General features: G+C 42.8%; 1 protein-coding gene across 4 annotated transcripts in view; it reads right to left on the bottom strand.

Moving 5' to 3' along the window:
* ITCH (itchy E3 ubiquitin protein ligase) overlaps positions 1–22193 on the bottom strand; it is a 2580358-nt gene that overhangs the window by 1751618 nt on the left and 806547 nt on the right. For all 4 annotated transcript variants that reach the window (XM_044090275.1, XM_044090277.1, XM_044090278.1 and 1 more), the window contains exon 12: positions 13851–13935. In XM_044090275.1, the coding sequence (XP_043946210.1) occupies positions 13851–13935 (85 nt within the window). The remainder of the gene's footprint in view (positions 1–13850; positions 13936–22193) is intronic.

Below are 22193 nucleotides of genomic sequence, written 5' to 3'. Positions count from 1 at the left end.
GAATACATCAAAAGTCTAATATTCACACCTTTACTACATGTAGGTCTAGACACATTGTACATTTAGTTTTTCTGTACATGTTAGACTTTTTATATGGCACCATTATTTATTTTACTTGGTGCCACAAAAAGTTTTAAAATGGTGGTGGTATTGCTTCCAATTCAATCTTTGTTGTTACTAAGGAAGATACCTGGTATCGAAACTGATCTATTTTTCACGTTCTTGGAAGATTGCATTGCATTAAATTTTAGACACTATATGGTGTTGGTTTTTGTGTGCACTACTGACTAGTTTTGGATTTATTTTATTACACCTGGGTCATTAACATTTACAGCTAGTCCCTGCATTTTGCTGTGTTTTTGCCTTTATAAGCCTAGCCATGCAACTCACATGTATCCCATGAGTTGCTGTGCCACAGAGGTTATTTAAGGGGTGTATGTTGGGGCATGACTTAATGGCTACCTCTGTCCAGAGACATAGGTGTCAGACCTCAGGTGAATTTCCGATTTCCTATCCACACTGGTCCAGGTTGTGCTTGAATAAGGTTAGGGAAAGGCTCAGCTTCACAAGGATGGGAAGCCTATTTCAGAGAATGGGGATTCTCTGATATACTTACCTGCCCTTCCAGCATCTCCTAATTAACTTTAAATACTCATTTTGTGGATATACAAAAAGGTCCATTAGAGTGGGATCCAAGGATGCCTTGTTTGCCAGACATAAAAGTCACCTCGTAGACTACAAGAAAAGTACAAAGATAAGGCTTTGAGGAGATCTACATAGGACACTGTTTACTCTCTGTATTCTTTTTGTAAGGAACTTCTATGGGTGCTTCAGTGGTTGCGTATGCCTGGTCAGGTACACACATTAGGGGATGTTAGACTCAGTTAGGGGTCTGATGATGGCCGAGTACAGAAACAATTTCCCTGGACCTAGAAAGGCATTCATTATTTATATATAATCAGTTTATTTGGCGCAAGGGGGTGGGTACAGAGGGGGGAAGGGGGACTTTGGTAAAGGAATGAGTCTTAATGCTTTTACTGCTCTTAACAGAGCCACCCTCTAACCATCCCCTTGCTCCAAATAACCTTATTATATACAAATAATAAATGCCTTTAATGCTTTTTATTATACACAACTAGGATCACTTCTTTGTGTGCTTCAATAAAGGATATTCCCTTTTTAACTCAGCTGTGGACTACCTATTATCATTTTGTACTATGTATTTTAAAGTTTGACTTTTATTAGTGAACTAGGTGCATAACATATTTCAAGGAGTGAACTTTGCACCCTCCACACTGCAAAGTTGCTGCTTGGTTTGTTTTTGACCCAGTATAGGTTGCATACTGGGTTTTCTGAGACTTCGAGAGATACCGCAGATTTTTCTTTCTGCAGAATAATTTTCTTACAACCTTAGATTAGGTCGAAAGCCAGGATACTATCTACGAGTCCCAATTCTCTGACTTCTATGTCTACTTTTCAGGGGTGGCTGACTTACCAAAAGGTACTATTATACATTTCATGGCATCAAGTTTTAAACCATGGCTTTGGCACTAGTCAATTATCTGTGTTAGATCTTCCTTAAGATGTTAGTACCTTGGGGATTTCTACTACTGCTCCTAGTGTGCAATCATTTGCAAACTTGGTAAGCCAAAGGCTCTTGACACTGCCCTCGACTTCTGAAAAATAGATGCCAAACCTAAGACTACCCAGCACAAAGCTCTGAGGGATGTCACTAGCAACAAGCCTCTTTGCAGAGGTTCTCTCTTTCCAATCCTAATTTCCTGGGTACCATATGTGAATCAGCTGGCTATCCAGAGAGTTACATAGGGGTTTAGCCTTATTCCATGACTTTGCTTATGTCAGACCATGGTATTATATCAAATGCCTTAGCTAGGTCAAGGTAGGCTGTATGCACTGGTTTGCTCTCATCAACTACCATGATGACAGTTTTAAAGATGTTCAACAGGTTCAAGTAGGCATGACTTGCCTTTGATGAAACCAAACAGGTCTACTGTCTGAAGGCTTCGTATGTCACTGTTCATTTCCATGACAATTCTTTCCTTGGCTTTGCATACAAGACTAGTCAGACAAGTGGGTCAGTAGTTCTCAGAGTCCGCTAATCATCTGTCCATATGGAGAGGGACAACCATTGCAGTCTTCCATTCAACTGGCATAAAGCCTATGCAGAGGCTATGGTTGAATAGTGACACCAGTGGCCCTGATAGGTCACATTTCAGGCTATTTAGAAAGCATGCTAGAATACTATCAAGGCCCATCAAAACTGTATTTCTGGCCTTAGAGTGCACCCAGTTTACAAAAGGATAATTACAGTCCCCCATGAGTATGGTATTTGGTTGAGTGGTGAATGTCTTTAATAGGTCTAAGTATGAGCTATGGGTTGAACAGGACAGAGGGTGACCTACAGCTTACTAGGATAAGGTATGGGACTTTGTGGTAATCTTTACATGGAGGAGCTCCAGTGCTTCAACCTGTTTAACCACCAAGAGGTATGCTTAGAAGTTATGTACCTACCATAACGTTCCATGTTAGTTGTCTTCTCTCGCCTTCTTTCTTGCTGGATGGGTTCGGAGCCGATCCTCGGCTCCGACTTGGTACTTGCTAAGCTCGAGAGCTAATTTTACCAGCTCGAGGCAACCCTATATCCCATGATGCAAGGCGGAGATTACTCGGATCTCGTTTGGTAGCTAAAGAAATAGCAGTATTTTCTTCCAACTTAGGAGGAAGAAATAAAAATACTAAACATCATAACCCTCTAGAAAGTATCCACATAATCTAGCGACACTAGGAGTTGAACCGCTAGAAAAAAGGTAAAAACCTCTTAATAGAAGATGAATAATCTTCTCGGTCTGACCAGGCTAGGGGGAAGGAGGGCGGGACGCAAGAAAGAAGGCGAGAGAAGACAACTAACATGGAACGTTATGGTAGGTACATAACTTCTAAATGTTAAGTTGTCAATCTCGCCTTCATTCTTGCTGGATGGGACCGCGTCCCTAGCACCTCTTTCCTGGGTGGCTCAATGGAACAGACTCTTGAGAACGGTGGAACCAAAATTTGCTCTGTCTCTGGAGACCAAATCTAATTTGTAATGTGAGACAAAGGTATGAGGAGAGGCCCATGTGGCTGCTGCACAAATAGTGTCTATTGGAAGTCTAGCTTGAAAGGCTGTAGATGTAGCTAGAGCTCTGGTAGAATGGGCTTTTGGGTTAGAAACCAATTCTTTGCCCCTGAGCTGATAAATGTAAGTGATCAAGGAAGACAGCCACCTAGATAAAGTTACCTTAGAAACTGGAAGGCCTTTCCTGTTCTCTGCATAGGATAGAAAAAGTTGATCAGATTTCCTAAAAATTTTTGTCTTATCCAGATAATATCTCAGCTGACGGTGAACATCGAGATAATGTAACTTTTGTTGAGCTCTATCAGAATAATTCGGGAAAAATACTGGAAGATCAATGGACTGATTTAGGTTAGTCTGAGATGCCACCTTTGGTAAGAAAGACGGATTAGTTCTTAGGGATACCCTATCTTTGTGGAATATTAGATAGGGAGGGCGAACACAGAGAGCATGAAGCTCAGATACTCTCCTGGCAGATGTAATGGCAACTAGAAAAAGTGTCTTCCAAGAAAGCAATTTCAAGGAACAGGCAGCTGCAGGTTCGAACGGGGGAAGAATCAAGGATGTTAAAACTAAATTTAGATCCCACTGTGGTGGGGGGTCTCTAATAGGAGGTTTCAATAAAAAGATACCTCGAAGGAATGCCTTGCAAAGTTTATGTGACAATGTTGTGGTCCAAAAAGCCTATATGAAAATTTGAAATGGCTGCCAGTTGAACTTTCACTGTGGAAGAAGAGGATCCTGAATTAAAAATGTCAGCTAGGAAGTCCAACACCGAATGAATTGGAGCAGTATAGGGGTCTATGTTTCTAGCTTTTGCCCAGAAAGAGAAACGTCGCCATTTACTAGTACAGATCTTTCTGGTAGAAGATTTTAGGGAAGCTACTATGATATCCCGTACAGGATTAGAAATCATAGGAAGCCTGGCTAAGGATGGAAGTGGAGCAACCAAGCAGTGAGGTTGAGAGAGGGTATGGATTGGTGCAGTTGACCCGACTGGTGGGTCAGAAGATCTGGAACCAGGTCCAGATGCCATGGCTGTACCAAGAGGTAATGATGTAGGAACGGAAACCAAATCTGTTGAGGCCAATAAGGGGCAATGAGAATCAACTTGGCTCTCAAGGCTGTTGCTTTCTGAATTAGCTGAGGTATCAGCGGAAAAGGAGGAAAAGCGTAAAGAAGTCCCCGGGGCCAATCTTAGGTTAGAGCGTCTCTGGGAGGATGGCCTGGAAGGGGGAAGAGAGAAGAAGTCTGGGCATTTGCTGTTTTGAGGTGCAGTGAAAAGGTCGCAGCAAGGAAGGCCCCACTTCTGAAAAATCTCTTCCGTCACTGACTGTTTGAGAGACCACTCGTGAGGCATGAGAATAGCTCTGCTCAATCTGTCCGCTATGATGTTGGATTTGCCGGGGATGTGCGTTGCTATCAGAAACTGGTGAGAGGAGATTGCCCATTGCCAAAGTCTGAGAGCCTCTCGACATAGTGGATAGGACTTGGTTCCGCCCTGTTTGTTTATGTACCACACTACGGACATATTGTCCGTTTGTACTGCAATTGTTCCCAGGGGAAGAGAGTCGTTGAGGGCTTGCAACGTTAAAAGCACTGCTCTCATCTCCAGAACATTTATGTGCAGATGGTACTCGAAAGGTTGCCAAGTGCCATGGACCATTCTGCCCTGATAATGCCCCCCCCCCACCCGATCAGGGAGGCGTCCGATGTAACCGTGGCAACTGGGGCAAGAGGAACAAATGGTCTGCCTTGATGGATTTGAGGGGACAATATCCACCAAGTCAGATGTTTTTTGCAAGTTGAGTTACTATGATCTGGTGACGCATGGGAAGTTGTTGAAAAGACCATTGGGTGAATAGCATCCATTGTAGTAGCCGCATGTAAAAGCGGGCGAGGGGAAGAAGTGTTATGGCGGCCGCCATAAGACCCAGTACTTTCAGAGCAAATCTGGCCTGAATTTTGTTGCTGAATAGAATCACTTGGACGTGTCTTTGAATGTCCAAGATCCTTTGGTCTGTCAACCTTGCAGAAAGTTGTACGGTGTCCAAATTTGCGCCTATAAAGGTAATATATTGACAAGGCAGATTTTTCGAAATTTATAGAAATTCCTAGCCCTCTGCAGGTGTGAATGGTGTAATTTCTGGCTTGGAGAAGCTGATGCCTGGTGGTGGCAGTGAGGAGCCAGTCATCTAGATATGGAAACACCTGGAATCATTGACGTCTCAGGAGAGCCGTAACCACTGCCATGCATTTGGTGAACACTCTGGGGGCTGTAGTGAGTCCAAAGGGCAGGGCTCTGAATTGGAAGTGACTGGTCCCCAGCCGAAAGCGGAGAAATCTTCTGGAGCGTCTGTGAATTTTTATGTGATAGTACGCATCCTGAAGATCTGTTGAGCACATCCAACTGTCCTTGCCCAGAAAGGGCAGAATGGACTGGAGCGTGACCATCCGGAATCTTGATTTCTTTACAAACTTGTTGAGTTTGCTCAGATCTAATATTGGTCTGCAGTCCCCTGTCTTTTTTGGAACTAAAAAGAACCTTGAGTAGATTCCGGATCCTATTTGGTCCGCTGGGACTGGCTGGATGGCTCTTTTTACTAGCAGTTTTGATATTTCTAGAACTGCTAGTTACCTTAGACCGGGTGGAACGTCTGGAAGGGTTCCCTTTTGTTGAATTGGGGTTTGAATAAAGGGAATTTTGTAACCCTCGGATAAAATTGACTGTACCCATTTGTCTTGAGAAAGGGAAAGCCAGGTTATTGGGTACAGCGATAATTTTCCCCCGACTGCCTCCGAAGGTGGACAATCGGGCAACATCTCAGGGATGCTGGAAGGGTTTGTCAGAAAGAGGCTCTCTGCTACCCTGATTCTGCGGACCCCCTCTGCCCCTAGGGCGGCGTCTATTATTGTTACCCCCTCTGCCTCTGGGGATAAACTGACTTCGTGCATCAGGCGTGACTCCTTGAGATTTGCGGAACCACATTTTTCCTCCCTTCTGTCCTTTGGGGTAAGGTCTAGAAGGGGCGGAGAAACGGACTCCTACAGCAGAAAGAGTCTTGCCATCTTGTTCGCATCTAGTCAAAGTGTCTTTCACTTGAGGACCGAACAAGGTCGAGCCATCAAAAGGGGAGTTTGTGAAAGACGCCTTGAAGGGGTCTGCAAAATTACAAAGCCGCATCCAGGACTGACGCCTTAGAGCCACTCCTGTGCCTGCGGCCCTACTCGCTCCATCGGCTGCATAAGAAATGAGCCGCATGGAGGAGTTAGCAATGGAGTTAAGGATTCCTAGCTGTGAGGTAATCTTATCCTGAGACCCAGCAGCTGACGGATCCTGTAAAACTTCTCCCAACTCTTTAAGAACATCTCTTTGAAGGCGGATGAAGTGGCATAAGTAGTTCAGTGATCTCATGGCAAAAGTCGCTGAAGAAAAAATCCGCTTACCGTACCTGTCCATAGTCCTAGAATCCTTATTAAGAGGATGAATAGGTACTGAAGGATCAGCTAATTCCTTCTTGGTGGCAGCAGCCACCACCATGGCATCAACTGGGACACCTTTTGTTAAGTATAGTCTATCTTGTGGGGCTGTAATAAATTTTGAAGGTCTCCTGGGGGTAGGTTCCACCGAATCTGGAGCCATCCACGCCTTCCGAGCCACTACTTCCATGAGAGGGTCGAAAGGCGGAGACACCCAGGAGGTGGAGGGTCGAGATCCGAACGCCTCCAGGTATACTAACTCATTCTCGGAGGGATTAAGGGAGGGCCAGTTCCCCCTCTGTTTAAGGATTTCAAGGATGTCTGAAAATGAGACATCCTCAGAGGAGGACCTTGGGGACCCCTCTGACTCATCCAAGTCAGTATCTGATGTAGTAGACTCAGGGGAGTCTAAATGTTTCCTCTTACATGTCCTCTTACGGGGGGGGTTCTCCTGACAGATCAGGAGAAGCCTCGGAAGAGGAAGATATTCCCAATGGGGAAACCTGAGGCGTTGGATCTCTGGGTCCGGGAGCAAGAGAGTGGGAAGAGATGTCAGCAAGCACTGTAGTGGGAGGAGCTGATGGAACTGTCCGTTGACTAAGCCCAGGGGCTAGTACACTCATCACCTCGAAGGCTCCCCCATCAGAGAAACCAGAAGGTTCCCGCTCCGAAGAGATAGGAACCCCAGGCCTCACCGAGAGGGAAGGCTCCGAGGCAGATGTCGGGGCCGAGCTCCCCAACGCCGAAGCTCCGAGAGGGAGAACGGGGTCGGACAAGGGTCCGATGCCACTCGCCCCCCCGGAGCCGACGAGAGAGACCAGACGCCCGGATCCCTCCAATGAAGGTCTCAAGGAGGAAACCGGAGCCGAGGACGACGGAGCCGAAAGGGGTTGTATCGGTTCCGGAGTCACAACGGTACCGGTTCCGAGGAGCTCCGGCTCCGAGCTCTGTAAGAGAGTCGAAGGAGGAATGTTCGGTGGATGTGATATAGCTACCGTCTGTTGAGTTGGGCTATGGAGAATTTGGGCCAATGCCTGAGACTAATAGTCTACTCACCACTCTCTCAAGGTCGTGATCAGATAGCCTGGATGACAGAGAAGATCGGCTCCGATGGCTCCGCTCCGAGAGCAAGGGTGATCTCGGAGCCGAATGAACAGATTCCACAGAAGGGGATCGAGATCTCTTTTTCGAGATCAATGGAGCCATCGGAGCCGAAGACACGTCGGCTCCAAACGGAGCCGACACTGAGTGTCTAGAATTAACAGTATCGGCGCTGGATGGAGCCGATACTGACACTGGTATAGAAGGATCGGCTCCAGCCGGAGCCGATCTTGAACCTGGTGAGGAAGAACCTGAAGCCGACGGCTTGGAAGCCTGAGCCGAAGGCTTAGCAGGTTTCGAGGGCTTCCCCGGCGCCGACTTAGTCGGGGAGCTCTCAGGTTTTAATAAGCCCCTTAAAATGAGCTTATTTTTTCGTTCCTGCAGGACTCTTGGGCTGAAAGCATGACAGATAGCACAAGAGTCCTGCAGGTGCGAAAGTCCCAGGCAATAAACACAAGAAGTGTGACCGTCTGTCAGAGACATCTTCTGACAGCACGAGTCACACTTCTTGAAGCCTGAGACCTTAGTGTCCTTCGACATAACTGTGTCGATGAAACACTGAAACACACTGACACACAAACACACTTAGTCCAACAATTAAATTAAATTAATTAAATTACACTAACAGGGATAACAGACAGTCACACACAAAAAATTCCCTGACAGGAAAAAATTTAGGGAGGGGAAGGCCTAAGGCCTAACAAGGGGTAAGGGAATATTCCACTTAAAAGAGGGAACACTGACAGGAATAGGGTTAACGTGAGTCGATAACTAACGAAATATAATACCTATGTGAAAAAAGTTAAAAGGGGGTAGACAAGAGTCTATGAAAAGTTCACTTACCTAGAACTGGTAAAAGAAGACACCTCGTTAGCGAAGCGGCAAACGAGATCTGGGTAATCTCCGCCTTGCATCATGGGATATAGGGTTGCCTCGAGCTGGTAAAATTAGCTCTCGAGCTTAGCAAGTGCCGAGTTGGAGCAGAGGATCGGCTCCGAACCCATCCAGCAAGAATGAAGGCGAGATTGACAACTTAACATTTGGTATTAAATGTAGATTGAGACACCTCCACCTTTAGTCCCTGTCTGTGCAATTGCTGGTCTAACCGTGTGGAAGACACTGAAGCCTTGCACTGCAAGGGTACTCTCTGCGGCTTTAAACCATGCCTCAGTAACTGTATAGATGAGTGCATTCTCCAAGGGGGGAGAGCTTGGGGGGAGTGAAGCTTCTTGTTAAGGCTTTTGGCCTTGAGTAGTAACATCTTTAGATTTCCTTGTGCAGATTTTGCTGTTGGAAGGACTGTCAGTTTAGCTTTGCCTAAAAAAGGCTCTAATGGAGAAGATTCTTGGCAAAGCAGCATGGTTTGTTCAACATGTCCAGCCACACAGATAAATATTGAATCCCCCTAGAATGACGCCAAAAACTAAGCCAATTATTAAAGTCAATCTTCTGTTTGTATTACGGCATCATCCTTGGTGAAGGCAGATTGCTGCTTAGTGCTAGGCACATACCAGCCTGTGACAAATCACCAAGAGCTCCATAAGGTCTCTCTTCATATAGTCTTGGGAGCTCCGTCTCATGTCATTTATACCTACACGGACTAAGACTGAATCATACTAGTCCCTGTGATGCAATGACTTGAGTGCATGTATAACTTGACAGATCTTGGCCCCCAAAAGGCAAATGACTTATTTTCTCCTTGTTCAGCCTGGGGAATGGAGCATCTGTATGTCATACAATGCAGTCCCCTATGACTAGAGTCCTGGGCAGTGTATTGGCTTGGCTTATGGGTGTGGTAGTTGGGGCACCACTGGGTGTGGCTGTACATGCAGTGTCAGGTGTTTCTGTGGAGTGCTTTTGGGTTTGCTGAGGAGAATTTTTGCAGGAGGAAAGCCTGGGAGGTCTTGGAGTTTGGGAAGATTACATGCAATTGCCTCAGCATAAGTAGGTCTGTGTGTGGGGTACAACATATGCTTGGAGGGTGCAACATGTGTGCTTCTGATAAAAAGGTTGTTATAGTAAGTATCTTTATGCAAGGGTTTTGTACCCAGACACACTGTGTGTGTACACGTATATATATATATATATATATATATATATATATATATATATATATATATATATATACACACACACATACACACATATATATACACACACACACATATGTTTATATATGTATTTGTTTATTTGGGGACTAAATGGTTGTCAATGAACATAAGACAACTGTTACAAAGTCTCAATATACTCTTATCCACTAAGCAGGCTGTGGAAAAATTGGGAAAGTGCATATCTATGACGTCAGGTACTTTACTGAGTGAGCTACAAGGAGGTTTCCTCCCATCTCCTGAAAAACACATCTGGCTATTTTAAATTGACATTTGCCAAGAGCCAGTTTCTGTCACTTTACAATGCAATGCAAGTAGGTATTCGGATACGCTAAATGCTCAAGTCCTGGAACAATTCAAAATGTATAGTACAGGTGTAGTACAGTGGACAGTTGTACAATAAAGTCACAGGTGTAAAGCAGCGCACCTAGCCCTTGCACTACTAACCAGACAAAATAGGGCTGCAGGAACACCAACTTCAAAAACACAGATGTTTTAGCATAGTGGCACACACTGCTATGGATACACCACAGCTGTCCGTTACCTCATTATCCTGAACTATATGTCATTCCCACTAACAGAACTGGTCATGCCACACAAATGCAGTAAAATAACCCTGGTAACCATGAAAATAGAGAAACCTGGTTCTTGAGTTTGTGAACTAAAAATCATGCAACCAAACAATTCTGTGAATGGGCAGGCATTCTATAAGCATTACAGAGCAATAAACAGACAAGTCAACTAAATATTCAGCTAGCTACACTTTTGTTCATTCAGCAGAAAACTCTTAAAGAATCCAAATAAAACTACATGAAATTGGTTTTGAAAGCTCTGTAAAGTTTGTCATACAACGTTACACAAACCTTTTACAGCCTAATAAATATAATACAGCCACGGTATGCTAAAATACCACTTTGTCAAAAGGTGTTGAAACAGATTCTTAAAAATAAATAAAATGACTTATTCAGTCAGATCACTCACTGGAAGTGTTCTCAGTGCTCTGCCACCTTAAATGTATAATGGCATTTCTTGAACAGAAATATGTGCAAAGTACAGATCTAAGTGACTGTAGGAATCAGTCTTTTTTGGTCCTTGGGGTCTAAAAAACATATACAATGGAAAAAAAAAAAAAAAAACAGAAAACAAATTAAGAAAAAATAAGCGTCCTGAGAGGATCGGGTGAATACTGTGAATCTGGGATGGCTCATGCTCCATCCTTGTCTTCCATAATGGACCACTTGCTTCAGACAAATGCCAGACTGAATGAATGTATTTGGAAATGAGAGAAGTGAACAAAGTAGAAACAGGATCCTTAACTGAGCACTCAAGTCCTAGCATCCACCTAGCTCAACTCCAAGGAAATGAAGAGAAAGAAGGTAGACAGCCCACAAAGGACAGAGCAACTTGACTATAAGATCATCAGGTTCACTGGACCACTGGAAGAAAACCAGTGTAATATGTGAAGTGCATCTTGGCTAAGGAAGATGTGCTGAGAGAATGCAAAATTCAGACTGAAACAGACCACAGGGAGTTCTCTCTCTCTGGCACCTGGTAAAGCAACTCAAAACACCTGAACAGTTCATTATCCGAGCATCCGCCTTTTCTTTCAGAGAAAAAATTCTCAAGGCTTTGGAAAGTGGAAGAGTAATGAAATTAAACTCAAGTCTAATGTGAGCAGAACTTCAGTCCCATACAAGAAGAGGTGGAATGGTTTAATCAGTAACCATTTAAGATATTGGAACACATTACATTGAGTTCTGAAACATCAAGACTGAATAGCCCAAAAAAACAAAAAACAAAACAGATTTACATATACCAAGTCTGAGATGCCCATTTCTTGGAATATTCCCCTTTCACCACAGTATGGCTATCGGGAAATTAGTATACATAAGTTAGGGTATGTGGGGTGTTTGCCCCTCCCATAAAAATGTTCAAAGGAGAAGAGCAATGTTTGAGATTCACTTATCTCTGGCAGTTGCAAGCTTTTTTTCTCTTTACATTTTGGCACTTGGCATTTCTAGTGTTAACATTTCGATATTCAGATATTTTATCTCAGTACATTTCTGCAGACCTGAAGTAGACCTATCCTGTCTACATCAAAGTATTTTTCTCCTGGGAGTGAAAACATTCTTATGGGAGTGAAAACATTCTTACGGAAGTTTTTGATGAAGTATTTCAATGTAGAGTGTCTTGACTAATAAAGTTCTTGGTTAATAGTAATAAGTCATGCAAGTTCTACTAAACTAGGCAAAAGTAGTTTTGAAGCTGCTACTGGTTGCACCTTAAGGGCGTACACTACATATGCTTTTGTATTTACACACACATACCTACCAGTACCACACTAATCTTATGTCTTTAATCTAATGTGAACATCAGATGCACCGCTAGAGATGATGGCCCCATAGCCAAGCAAAAAACATCTGTAGAGATGCTCTACACAAAAATGGTGATGGGGGGCTGCTAGGATAATCAGCAGAAGCGAAGAAGATGATGTAAAAATGTAGGGGAACATAATGTGGACATTTCCATTTGTTAGAAATTAATATCTTTATTGTCATTTTGTTACACTCAGGATCAATTCAAAGGAGCTTTAAAGAAGGCTTTCCAACTACTTCTAGACAGCTGACAGATTAGGGGAAATGAGAGAGATTCCTTTCCATAAATGACTGACAGCACCCCACTGACTTCCAAAGTACCAAGTATCTGTTTCCATGCAAACCACCAGACGCATTTCTCTGAACACCTAGCCCAAAACAGAAAGTAGTGCACAAAGTTCTGAGCACTGCATAAGGAAAAAAGGCGAGGCAAACGTATCTCAGGGTAAAAAGCAGCTCATCGACTTAACTTACTTTCTGATGCTTTGTACTCTGCCTAAATGAGTACAGACACCAGTTGTCTTATCCCACAGAAGCCAAGATTTGCGCGTGAGCCAGCTACATATTAACACAACCCGGAAGATCCTAGAACAAACTTACAATTGCCCTGACCTAACCACATCTTCAAAATCTGCACTCTCAGCATACTGTGTTACAAATCTTCACAAGCATTACCCAGACCTACTAACATTTTGTGACCTACACTGACAGTCAAGTTTAAATGAAACAATTAAACTACAATTCCCCAGATCACATAAATCTTCAAAAGATACAACTTACATGCACAGCTAGATTACAAAATGCATTCTCCCCAAAGGTATGTGAAGGCAGGTCACACCAAGCTTCAGTTTTGTCTTCAGCACCTTTTGTCTCCACAAAGAAAGTACAGCTATTACTTATCGATAACCAAGTTCTTATAAAATCAAGATATAAAGACACTACACTGTGCCACAACTTCACTCAACTCCATTCATTACCCTTCTGAATCTGAGGAAGAGTAAGGGGTCAATGGCATTATTTTGTGGGGAACCGACTTGTTATACTACTTCCTCCCTTTTTGGCTGGCAAGTATAGTACAATGTCCACAAGATCCTGTATGGGTGCAACCTTCTGCGCACATTCAATGTCTGTATAGAGTGCGGTACAGCATGGTCCCCCCCCCCAAATTCTCTACTGCAGAAGGAGATTCAGGGCCATCCACAGATGGAGCTCCTGGACCTCAACGACCCCTTCCTCTCAGAAGGAGCCATCTGGAATCCCACCTAAGTTGGCTCCTTTAGTTCCTGGGTCAACAGCTGAATAAAGATTTCTGAGGCCCAGTCAGGTCTTCACTCTCTACGCCACATTGCTGGCATTACCTCACACATCTAACCTCCTGTTGATTACCACCCTCCCAAGGTCTGTTATGTGCCTAGGATATTAACTATACATACTATACACAATTTTTGGCACTGTGTTTGACCAAATGAGATACTTCTGCCCTACTCACTGCAATGGGATTTAAATGTGTTTAATGTTGTTTGATGTAATGTTTTTCCACTCTCTTCACAGCTACACATCATTCATATCACAGTTTTTTGGTCTACCTCCTAAGGCACATCATAGATGCATAAACAAAGCAAAAAAATTCTACATTACAAGTCAGAAACTTACCCTTGATTTCTAGGATCTTCCCATTGAGTGGTTCGTGTGGTATGATTCACGAAATACACACGACCATTGCCATCAGTCCTCTTTTCTAAACAAAATGCCAATAAACCACAAATTAGTAGTTTACAAATGTAATCTAGCCAAGTAAAATACCACAGCAGAAACTGACAGTGCAGATGCACAAAAACAATGCATTATGCATGTATATATATATATATATATATATATATATATATATATATATATATATACATACATACATATGTGTATTTGTCAGTGATAATGTTTTATGAGGTTGAACACTGCCTTATTTATGATGCAGATGTGTTAGTAAACTTACTACAACAGTAGATGTTCTCACGTATCACCCTTACAGTAGCTTAAGCTGTGTGGGTTTAAACACCCCCCTCTTGCACTGGCCAGCTTCTCAAAGCTTTGAGCATCTTCCTTGCACTCAAGCTACCAGGACTGCATGACTCGTAAAAACGGCAGGAGGATCTCTAAAAGCTTAAGCATTTTTTGCCTAGGAGGAGGTAAAATCCCACAGCACATGTGCAAGGAAACAAAGAAAATACAGTTGTGCAAGTAAACTTACCATAACAGCAGATGTTCAGATCACTACTGCAATAGCCTTAGCTATATGGGTTTTATTCTGCCAAGGATACAATATCCAGCCATCTTCCAAATCGTAAAGGTACCTTCAATGCGCTCAAACCATTAAGCAGCTTGAGCTGCTTAATAAACACAGGTTGAGTGCCAAGCCATTTAGAGCTTTCATACCAACTGACAGGAGGAGGCTGAGCCCTAAGAGGACATAACTAAGAGTAAAAATATATACACACTGTGACAAACTCAAAAAACAAAAGGGAAATGTAATAAGAGTGGCAACTGCAGCAGTGAACGTTTGAACATCTACTGTTATGTCTTTGTATACGATTTCTCTGTTGTATTATTCAAATTATTTCTCTGTCATATTATTCAAATGATTTCTCTATCTGCATCTGTCATGTATATATTGTAAAGAAATGTAATGAACTATTATGTACTTTCATGTATAAATTTAATGAAATGTAATTAGCTGCCATGTTCATTGTTGGAGCTTTTCTCCCTGGGCTTCTGCTGAAAATGGAAATATATCCAGTCGGACTAGCCCGGTCAACAAACGTAAAATAAAATAAATAAATTATATTGATCACTGCTGCAGTAGCCTTAGCTATATGGGTAGAATACCCTAGCTTACAAAATTTTGAGGTAGAAGCAGAGTCCAAAAGCACCCTGAGAATGGTCTTGGCAAAGACTGATCTAGACCTAGAGAAAGAATCGAGCTTGAAGTGCTTTGTAAATGTAGAGAGGACCAAATTGCTACCTGTAGAAAACTTCGACTCCAACCCTTTTCTCCTCATAGACTGGGCCCAGATCCTGCCTGGAACAGCTTTGTTGTGGTCAAAACAACAAACGGTAACAGCATCAAACAACCATTTGTTCTGACACAGGTATTCCCCTTCTCGTCTTCACAAGAAATTAACTGATCTGAAGATCTGAAAGATTTTGTTCTGTCAAGACAGTACCAAAGTTGCCTGCGAACATCCAAAGTATGGAGAATCCTATCTTCCTCACCAAGTTTCAGTAAGAAAAGGGATATGGACAGTTTGGCTTACAGTAAACTTTGGTACCAATTTAGGCAAAAAAGAAGGGTTAGCTCTCAAAGAAACCCTTTTTTTATGGAAAATGAGATGGGGTTGGTGCACCACAGGAGCTTACAAATCGGGTATTCTTACAGAGGTCAGAGTAATCAGTACAACTGTTTTCCATGTTAAGAACCTCAAGTCAGCCAAATGAGCTGGTTCAAAAGGAGCAAGCATTAGCTTCTCTAACTCAAAAATAAGATCCCAAGGAGGAGCCCCCAATTTTCTCAGATCTATTATGCAAAACCCCTTTCAAAAACATTTTGACATGAAACAGCATTGAAAAATAAGAAGCCATGGGCAAATATGCTGAAGTGGCTGACAAATTAACTTTGAAAGAAGCGTAAGACAGGCCATGATATTAACTCACACAAATATTGTAAAACCAGAGAAACACTAGCCCTGAATGAGTGCTGGTTATGTTGTTGGCACCAAACTAGAAAACCTTTCCTATTTGCTAATATATGATTATTTAGTAGAAGGATTTCTTATCTCCATTAATACCTCCAGAATGCTCTCAGTAAACAGGTAAGCAAAGGGAATAAAGACCCTATCATCTAGGCAGTCAGCTAAAGTAGATTGGAGTCTGGGTGTTTCAAAACCCGCTGATATTGTATGAATAGCTCCATTTTGTGAGAAAGCTTGTGGTAGTTGTTTTGGCCATTTCCAAAAGAAGGGAGAACCACTGTTGCCTTGGTCAGAAGGGAGTCAACAGAATAATCTTAGGAGATTCCTTCGATAACTTCAGAAGTACCCTAGATATTAGTGGAAAGGGTGGAAAAGGATACAGGAACATGGCTAAGGAAAAGGAAAAAAAAAAAGTATCAGTCTTACATGGAGTTCTTGAGCAGAATTTTGTCAACTGACTGTTCAGACAGGGGGCAAAGAGGTCTATCCGAGGAATTTCCCATAGATGGATCAAATCGTGGAAGAGCTCCTGAGCTAGTTTCCACTCATGAGGTTCTGCTTTTATCCTACTCAGTTCATCTGCCACACAATTTTAAAATGATATGTAGTATGCGTATGCAGCTAGTTGCACAGAGAATAAGACCTGGTCCTCGCCTTGCTTGCTGATGTACCACATGACTGTGGTATTGTCTTCAACAATTTGAAGAGGTCCAGGAGACCAAAGGTGATTAAGAGAGTTGACTGTCTTGATCAGAGTAAGCATCTCTAATATTTATGTCCTTAGTGTCCCACACACTGTGCACTTTATATCCCTTCTGAAACTGCTCCCCAAGCAAAGTCAGAGGCATATGCAGTGAGGTGTGGGGGGTGGATTTAGGGAAATTTGCTGTCTCCACCAAGTGATTTCTCTTCTGACAATCTCCAGAATTGGGATTTGAAAGATACATGTGTTGGTACTGGAATTAGAGAGACTTCAGGTACCACTGTACCTTTCTCATGTGAAGTCCTGCCAGGTGTATCATGAAAATCACAGATGCCATGAGACCCAAAATCCTGAGGTATTCCCTCACAATGACTGAAGTCAGAGTGGAAAACTCTACACATACATCTAGTTATAGACCCCATTTTTCCTGTGAAAGAAAAGCTCTTTAAACAGAGGTCGCTGGCAGACACCTCAGGAACACAATCCTGTGTGATGGTGTCAAAAAGACTCTGAATCCTCTCTTGGAATCCCAACTCATGTAAGCGATCTCTCACTCAAATGAGAGACTCCTGACACTTGGGGAAAATGCTCTTTAAAGACAAGCAACACATCTAAATACGGAAAAACATGGATAACTTGTAGCCTGCGATAAGATAGAGATGGAGCCAGACACTTTGTGAATACTTTTGGTGCAATGGATAGTCCAAAAATTAAGGCAGAAAACTGATGGAGTGAGCCAGACCCAGAAAACCTACAGAAACACCTGAAGTCTAGATGAATAAGGATGTGATAACTTTCCTGGCAACAACAGATTTAAAAGATGCTTAAGGAAGGAAGAAGGGGTGACATTTTGAACTTGGGTACCATCACAAATAGGTTGAAGAAAGAAAAATAGGTAGATCCAGAACTGGTCTCCAAGCATTTTCTCTCTTTCTTTGGCACCAAAACATTCTTGAATAAAAATATTTCCCAAACCAGGAAGGAGGAACTGGCTCTATCATCCTGAGACAATATATGCTGAAGGGCAGGAGGAAACAGAAAAGTCTGGACTGGTGCATGAGGAATCACTCCGGGAAAGGAGAAACTTCCTCACACTGCCATCTGTACCTTTGATGAATGACCTTCAGAACCCATTTGGCTGAAACCATATATTTAAGCAATAATCCATGACTGGATGTGGGTGCATCAAGACCTACTCAAGGCTTGCGTGGTTTGACCACTAGAGCGAAACCAGAGTGATTAAACAGAGACATCTGCTGGTAAATCCTGATATACTCACACCCAGACATGTATCATTGCTAATGCACAATTACATTAAAAAAGAAATTGCTTACCTTTCTTAAACAATGTCTTTGTACAAGGGGGCTGCAGTATTCCTCTGCATTTTTCCTTCTTTACTGATGTACTAAGTGTGCATATGGGACTTGTATCTACATGCTTGCACAGTACATCAGTGCAACGCAGAAGCAGCAACTAAGAAAATAATTTTTCTTTTTTTTTTTTGGAGATTTTATGTGGGACAGCGCATGAAGGAAAATTGGGTATGTTTCTTCATTTTTGAGAACACACCTGATTTTTCTTCTATTATGCACTGTCATTCAGCATATTCCAATAGCATGTCCAGCTGCTCAATAGTACTTCAGCAGTTGGACTTTATTCTATTGGTATATTCATGACTTACACAAGCAAGCTGACTACGCTGTCTAGACAGCATGCTTATTTCTGAATACAAATAGGATGTTATTTCTTTTTTAATGTGAAGAGGTGAAGTGAAGATTCAGATTTTCTGGAAGGGTGGGAGGGGGGACAACATCTGACCCACTAAATAGTCACAGACTTCTTGGACTGTCCTTGTTTTGGAGGATTCCTACATTTTTTGGAACCCCCTTGAATATTTTCTTAAACACATTTATCAGCATTTTGCTGAGACTGTTTATTGCCAAAACCAGACATCAGGTTAGAGAATCCTTTAAAAAGTTTGGAAAAGGAGGGATGAAAAATCTTAGAGATTCCTATATCAGCTTACCCCCCCCCCCCCCAAAAAAAAAAAAAAACTTTTTGAGAACATCAACAGCACAGGTGCCAAAAACTAAAGCTCTATCCAAAGGAGAATTTAAAATATAATTTTTCACATCATCAGGGAATTTCTGAGAAAGCAGCCAGGTAAACCTTCTCAAAACAGTATCAATGGCTATAGCCCTAAAAGAAATATCAGAGTCGTACACATACTTTAAATTCTTCCATTTTGCAGGTCACATTTAAACCATTTAACAAAGATTTTTCCTCAGAAGAAGAAACTGTAGAGAAAACATTCTTCATATGCTCACAATTAATCCGAATAAACTTTAAACATATGAACCTGATATAAAATTCAGAAAATCAAAGTGCAAAATAATTCACTTTTTTCTCCATACTAATCCAGCATTTTCCCATCCTTGTCAGATAGTATAAGACTGGAATTAACTAAATGTTTAGCAGCAGTAGGATTAAAAGTACAGTTGTGTACACTTACCATAAATGTAGATGTTCGAGTGCATTCACTGTTGCAGTCATCACATTTGGGGTTATCTGCTTGCAGTAGCCCTCAGTTGGACTGATTATCAAACTCTTGGGTCCTGCATCAGTTGCTCTCATCTTCCATGACGTCCGGAAGTCAGGGGTATAAAGCATGCAGCTGATGCCATTACATCAGTTTGGCCTCAGATGTCAGGTGCCCCCCTACAAGGACTGCAACAGTGAACACACTAACATCTACATTTATGGTAAGTGTACACAACTGTACTATGTTCTTCGTGTTTCACTGTTGCAGTTATCACATTTGGGTAGATTCCCAAAGCTAAGGATGGGAGGAGGAATTTAGATAGCATTAGGACCAGCTATAAGGCCCTGCAAGACTGCAGTGGCAAAGCCAGCTCTGGATTTAGAGAAAAATGGTAATGCTTGATGAAAGTATGTACAGAACTCCAGGTAGTAGCTTCTTGGATGTCCCTGGTAGGGACACCTCTGAGAAAGGCTGTAGCGGTAGATGCAGCCCTGGTTGAATGGGGGTCTAATCCCCTGTGGGATAGGTTTTCCATGGTGCTTATAGCAGAAATGAATGCAATTGTCTATCCATTTAGAAATGGTTTGCTTTGAAATAGCCTTCCCCTCTGTCCCTGCAGCAAGTGCCACCAGCAGTTGTTCAGATTTCCTTTGAGGTTTAGTCCTGTCCAAGTAAAATCTAAGTTGTCTGTGCACATCCAAGGAGTGCAATATCCGTTCCCCTTTGTTCTGTGGATTAGAAAAGAAGGTTGGCAAATGAATGGACTTGGTTAAGAGCCACACTGGACACCACCTTGGGCATGAAGCAGGGATTGGTCCTGAGGGACATCCTGTCCGCATGAAAGACGATGAAAGGCTCCACTGCCATAACGGCCTGTAATTCAGATTTCCTTTAGCAATCACTTCAGCAAGAAGGGTGGCTGTTTTCCAAGAAATGAATTTTAACTCTGCACTTGCAGCTGGCTCAAAGAGAGGAAGAGTGAGTTTGTCCAATAAAAAGTTAAGGTCGCAGGCTGGAGTCGAGGCTCTTCTGGATGGTCATAAGTTTCTGGCCCCTCTGAGGAACTGCTTGAGCAGTGGATGAGAGAAGAGGGGTGGTTCTGTGTTGTAATGAGCTGGAATGGCTGAGGCGTGAATTTTGATGGAGGAAAAGGAAAGGCCCTTACGAAGCATCTCAGTTAAGTATTGAAGAATCTGAGGTAAATTGGGCGCTGCTGTGCCCATCCCTTGAGTTTGGTTCCAGGCACAGAATCTTATCCATTTTTCAGCATAAGATTTTCTAGTACTAGGCCTCCTTGCCTCCAAAATGACATACAACACTTGTTTACTGAGGGATGGCAATGGACAGATTAGATAATTAGCCAGGCTGCCAGGTTCAGGGTTTGAAGCTGAGGATGCAGAATCTGGCTCTCCTGCTGTGACAGCAGGGTAGGGGTCTGAGGCAGGTGCCATGGAGCCAGCAGTGACACTGCGCAAGAGGGGGTACCAGTGTTGGCGAGGCCAGTCTGGTGCAATCAGTATTGTCTTTGGTTTGTCTTCTTTGATCTTTCGTAGTACTTTGGAGAGGAGAGGCAGAGGAGGAAAGGCATAAACTGATAGATTTTTCCAGCTGAAGGACAGAGCATTCACTTTCCAAGCTTGTTTGTGGGGAGTCCTTGTGCAGAATTTGTCCAATTGGCAGTTCTAGGGGGAGGCAAACAGGTCTATATCTGGGCTCCCCCATTTGTTTATCAACATGTTGAAAGTCTTTGGTTCCATTTTCCACTCGTGTGGGTCCATGAGATTTCTGCTTAGTTCGTCTACCAGTGTATTTAGTTTTCCTGGCACGAACTGAGCCTGTAGATGCACTTGGTATCTCAAGGCTGTGTTCCAAAAAGCCATACCTAGTCTGCAGAGGGGGTAAGAATGGGTATCCCCCCTCTGCTTGTTTATATACCACAGCTGTGGTGCTGTCCGTCTTTACTATTAACTGTCCTGGAAGAATGGGGTCCTTGAAGGCTGTCCGAGCATTCTGTACAGCTAACATTTCTTTTTGATTACTATGCAGGTGCATTTGACTTGGGTTCCATTTGCCATGAATGCACTTCCCTGCCAGGTGAGCCCCCCATGCATAGTCTGATGCATCTGTTAGGGTTTGTATGGCAGGGGGTAGAGTGCATGGTAGTCCCTTGTTTTGGTGGCAGGCCTCTGCCCACCAAAGGAACTCTAACCGTAGGCAAGGTATGATAGGAATCATAGCTTTTAGATCCTGAGAATGTTGACACCATAGGCTTTTTAGATGCCATTGTAATTTCCTCATATGCAGTCTTGCATATGGAATTAGTAGAATGCAGGAGGCCATGAACACCAAGGCTTGCAGTATTCGCCTTGCAGATAGCAAGGTTTTTGTGGCCATCAATTTGAAGTAAGTTGTCAACTGAATTTGTTTCTCTGGCATCAGGAAAACCATCTGGGAAGTTGTGTTCAAGCTTGCTCCCAGGAATATAACTTGACAGGGTACCAGATGTGATTTATTTTCGTTTATGGTGTACCCCAGTCAAGTTAACACCTTTTGTACAAATGCCAGGTGATTCAAAAGTATGTCCTGGCTTTCTGCCTGAATTAGACAATCATCCAGGTATGGGTATACTTGAATATTTCTTTGCCTGCAAAATGCAATGACTGGAGCTAGGCACTTTGTGAATACCCTGGACTCAGTAGATAAGCCAAAGGGCAGTGCAGAGAACTGATAGTGCATGTAGCCTGCTTTGAAGCATAGGCATCTTCTGCAAGATTCCCTGATTGGGATGTGCAGGTAGGCTTCCTTTAAATCTAGTGTTGCCAACCAGGCATCTTTGTCTAGCATAGTAAGCAACTGGTGAAGAGTTAGCATCTTGAATTTTGGAATCACCGAAAAGGTGTTTAAGATAGAAAGGTGCAGGATAGGATGCCATGAGTTGTCTTTTCTGGGTACCAGGAAAAGTCTTGAGTAGAAACCTTGTCCCTTTTCCTCTTCTGGTACAGTCTGAA

This window comes from Protopterus annectens, chromosome 12.part0, assembly GCF_019279795.1.
Source record: "Protopterus annectens isolate FY-2018-M chromosome 12.part0, PAN1.0, whole genome shotgun sequence".
Taxonomy (NCBI): Eukaryota; Metazoa; Chordata; order Ceratodontiformes; family Protopteridae; genus Protopterus; species Protopterus annectens.
Note: the sequence above shows the minus strand (reverse complement) of the source record. Positions and strands in the feature narration are given on the sequence as shown.